Source organism: Crassostrea angulata, chromosome 6 (genome assembly GCF_025612915.1).
Source record: "Crassostrea angulata isolate pt1a10 chromosome 6, ASM2561291v2, whole genome shotgun sequence".
Taxonomy (NCBI): domain Eukaryota; kingdom Metazoa; phylum Mollusca; class Bivalvia; order Ostreida; family Ostreidae; genus Magallana; species Magallana angulata.
In genome coordinates, this window is record NC_069116.1 from 1,028,594 (window position 1) to 1,032,841 (window position 4,248).

At 29.4% G+C, this 4,248-nt stretch overlaps 1 protein-coding gene and 1 long non-coding RNA gene across 2 annotated transcripts; both read left to right on the forward strand.

The window, feature by feature from the left end:
- Positions 1-251: 251 nt before the first annotated feature.
- LOC128189739 (uncharacterized) lies at positions 252-1,844 on the forward strand. The gene is made up of 4 exons (XR_008244271.1): positions 252-386; positions 533-616; positions 1,426-1,503; positions 1,777-1,844. It is a non-coding gene; the product is annotated as an uncharacterized LOC128189739 (long non-coding RNA).
- Positions 1,845-1,846: 2 nt separating this feature from the next.
- On the forward strand, positions 1,847-3,233 carry LOC128190593 (uncharacterized; the record flags this gene model as incomplete). The annotated part of the gene is made up of 3 exons (XM_052862702.1): positions 1,847-1,923; positions 2,042-2,073; positions 2,275-3,233. Coding segments are annotated over 3 exons (573 nt in total), but the record flags the coding sequence as incomplete, so codon positions are not given.
- Between the last annotated feature and the right edge of the window lie 1,015 nt (positions 3,234-4,248).

Consider the following 4,248-nt stretch of genomic DNA (forward strand, 5'->3'; position numbering starts at 1 on the left):
CTACATTACGGGTATATGGGAGGCATTTTAAATGCGTCGATGGCCTGTCCCGAGACACAGTTTGATTATTCTAACTAAGCAGAGTGTAGTGAAATTAATAGCATTATTGTATGCTTAAAGCTTTGTTATGTAAATGTAAACAAAACGGTGTGTTAATGTATCTATTTCATAAATGTCCGATATCATATGCAGTGTCAACCCGTCCACGCAAGGGTCAAATTCTAGTTACTTTATATTTGAAGTTTGTAGGAACGGAAGCATTGGATGGAATTGTGAAACACTCTGTAAGTCGGGATTCTATGGCTATCTCTGTTTAACGTCATGTGAGTGTGGAGCTCACCTGTGTGATAAACAGACTGGGTGTCTCTTACCACAGAATGATACATGTAGGTTTTACACCAATCAAATATAAACTTACGTAATTTTTATTTCAGATGTCAACATGTTAAACAAATTAAAGAACAAAAGACGTTTTTAAATATAAACAAAGTTCATTATAAAATATTTGAGCTTATAAAAATATCCTTTTTAGCAACAACCCGAACCAACAATCACACCCTGACTACTTTGTCAACAATTGTCTTTGAAGGAACTGCAAGTCAGGAAGAGTACACTGGTTAATATCTATTATTTAAAATATGTGACTAACATACAACAAATACGGGATAAATTTTACTCTATTTAGAGCATTGAAATGTGACTGGAGGGTCTGGAAAGGTAACTGAATGATATAGCTGTGTCATTAAATCACGTATTAGTAACCTTTCAGCCACGTTTTAGTTGACTAAATAGAGTAAGATTTATCCTATGAAAATATACAACTCGAAAGACGTTTTAATTCATTCAAATTTTATTTTAACTTTAGACCTTTAATTTGAAAAAAAAAAGATTTAAATAATAATCTTAAATAAATGAATCAACACAAAAAAATTATCAAATTTAATATGAAAACAAATATCTACCATTCAGTCTCAATGTACATGTAGTAACAATATCAGTATTATGACTACATTCATAAGTTTTATCATTTATTTGCTGCCCCTTAAAACCAAGTAGCTACAAGAGGCTACTTTTTATTATACAAGATACACAACTAACAAAAACTGGATTCTTCTTTAAATATTGTGATTTATTTCGTATTGCAACATTAATATTTGCTTCATACTCCTTTCTTCACTATCATATACGTTATGTCGCTAAGATATAAAAAGAGATAAAGAAATACATTAAAAATGTAAAACAAAAAAGAAAATATTCTCTCGTAATAATGCATGCAAATGTATCTATGTTTTCCTTTCTTTGAAAGTATTAACTTTACGAGATAACTGAAAAAATTATTCTTAAAAGTAATTGGCGGATATTGGCCATATAAAACTTTATAAATCTTCTTCTTATTAATTCAAAAATGTTTAAAACTGATTTTAGCAACCACTCAAGCTCGAAAGCAGCCCACTTTTTCAGGAAACAGTGTTCAAGAAAATACAATCGAGAATGTTTATATTGGTAAAAATTTTCTAACAAGTTTGTAACAATGATTGTTGATAATAGGTTACTTTTAGATAAAAAAAATTGATAAAGTTTACAAAACAATAAATAAGAAAATCTGCTACTTTAAACATATTAAAACCCTTAAATTTTATTTACCTATTGGTGATAACCAAAAGTATGAAGTCCAATTAAATTTAAACAATGTCTTTAAACGTTAAATGCACCATTACTTTTTTTTTTGAAAATAAATTTTTTTATGGTGAAAATTCTCAGATTTTAATTTTACAGAAACTTTTGATCAGAAGAGGAATATTAGTGGAACGTCAGTATCTAGCGATAACAGTTCAGAAAGACGACTACAGAATTCAATGTCAAACCCATTGGTTCGATTACAACAGTTTTCATTGGTGGAGCATTTATTTGTTTTCGAAAGAGGTTGAATTCAGGGGTTTTTTTTTTATCACTGATTAATCTTATACTATTATTAATGTTAAATATTTCATATATTGTAAATAGCTAAAAAAAATGTAAACCTTAATTTCGTTCATTTCAGATTCATGGAGATTTTCATTAACAGATATGAAGGTATAAAAGATCATTTGTTTAGAATGTCTTATTTTTCTGTGACGTCATTTGTTCACAGATAATTAAAAAACCCTTCTTTTGATGACATCTTACGTTTCATTGCAAAGATTGTGAAAGAATAAAAATTATTTTATTTCCACAGTCATGTAAATAGATACAGAGTATCATCGTTATTTTATTTTAACTTTATCATTATGTTAGGACGGACACAGCCAACAACTAGAACGTCAGCTACCGATCGTGATTCCAGTTACGATGAAATTCGTTACTCACAACTCCTCGGGAATAGTAACATCTGTGCAGAAGTTGGTGCATCATCGCCTGGTTATTCCTCAAAGAGTCAATATTTACTCTCAGTTATTTCTGATAATTATGATGACGACAACGAGGATTACAGTCGATTGCTGCTGAAGCAAAATCAGAGCACTTGCATTCCAAAGAAAAAAAACCTTCTAGAGGATGAAGGTTATGCATTCTTACAAACAAGTGACATCAAAGAATTGAAATCAGACATTCTCATCCAAAAACATCGATCTCTCCCCACATTCGCAACAATTCATAATCAGATATCGTCTACCGACTTCAAACCTTTATCACGATGTTTGTCAGAAAATTACACTATGCGCTCTACACGTTTTTCACCGAGTTTATTTGAAACCAATTGAAATAAGTAATATAATTATATATAGAATTTATACTTGTCATATCCCTCCTAAACGATGATTCGCAAGGATCGTAAGGGTTAAAAATTGTGAAAATATATTCATTGTGTTTCCAAGGAGATAATAAGATAATATTAAATTTTTTTTTTATTAATGTTCCACTCTAATGACCCGCATATTTTATCTTAATTGTCCTTGGTATATCAGCAGTGCCTGCAATGGTCTGTTTGAATGAGAAATGTGAATTTTTGATTATTGAAAAGATCAACGTCATTTTCAAAGATGAAATATTAGACAATTAAATTATTTTAGTTATGAAATGATGTTTGGTTTATTACTCACACCAACTATTCCAGAAAGGTCCATATAATGAAAAAAATGCTCTGCCTCGATGTCTTCTTAAAATTTTGACCAGAGTGAATATATCTCATATCAGTGTTCCAGTTAATCTAATTACAGTTCCTAAAAATCAAACTTTGCTATGTTTAATCAATAATTTAAGAAACAAAGACATTGCGACAAAGTTGTTACACGGTCAAGCCGTTGACAAATCATATTTTTTTAAGAATGGATAAATTTGATTTGAATGTCATGATGTCATGGTTTCGATAGTGTGGAGTACCATTGTTGGTAGGGGACCAAAGTTCTTGGCTCTCGTAGGTAAGCCTTGTCCATATTTTTACATCCTACATCCTCAAGAACGTACATATAAGCATTTGTTAAATACATTATCAAAATTATTCCGATTACAGTACAAACAAAATCAATATCTCAACCCACAGATAACTTTTAGTTACCAACAAACATTAACCTGATCACATTTCAAAATGTTTTCACACTTTTAAGCGTTGCAATTAAACATGTCATGTGTTGTCGAGCACTGTATTGGTGATTTAAAAGTAAGTGCTTTCTAATAAAGGAAGCATTGGGTATCCATATATTATGCTGTAATGTTCAATTACAATAACAATACTTAATAATAAATACTTTATATATATATATATATATATATATATATATATATATATATATATATATATATATATATATATATATATATATATATATATATATATATATATATCAACTAAGTTTCCTTAAAATTTACTTTATAATCAATACTTTTTTAAATCATTAGAAATGCAATCCAAGTTGTTATTTCATTTTAATGACCTTTGAGTTGATATCTTAAAGTGACATAGCAATGTCATACTTTCTAATTTTCCGTGTATGACAACAAATATACCAAAAAAAGCTTCCGATGCGACATTTATAAGGATGTTTTTCCGCATGCTATTTGGAGAGGATTGATTTACCGTTATAGTTAAATTTTACAGACGTGAAGGTAACACTTTTTGATATCTTCTTTTTGGGCATTTGTGAGTAGTTCTCTACTCAGCAATATTTAAGTTAAAGTAATGTTTTTGTCTTAGAATTATTATTTGACACCTCAGTGTTTTAAAGTCCAAAATAACAATATATTTTCGTACTTTCCTTACCAGAAAACCATCAT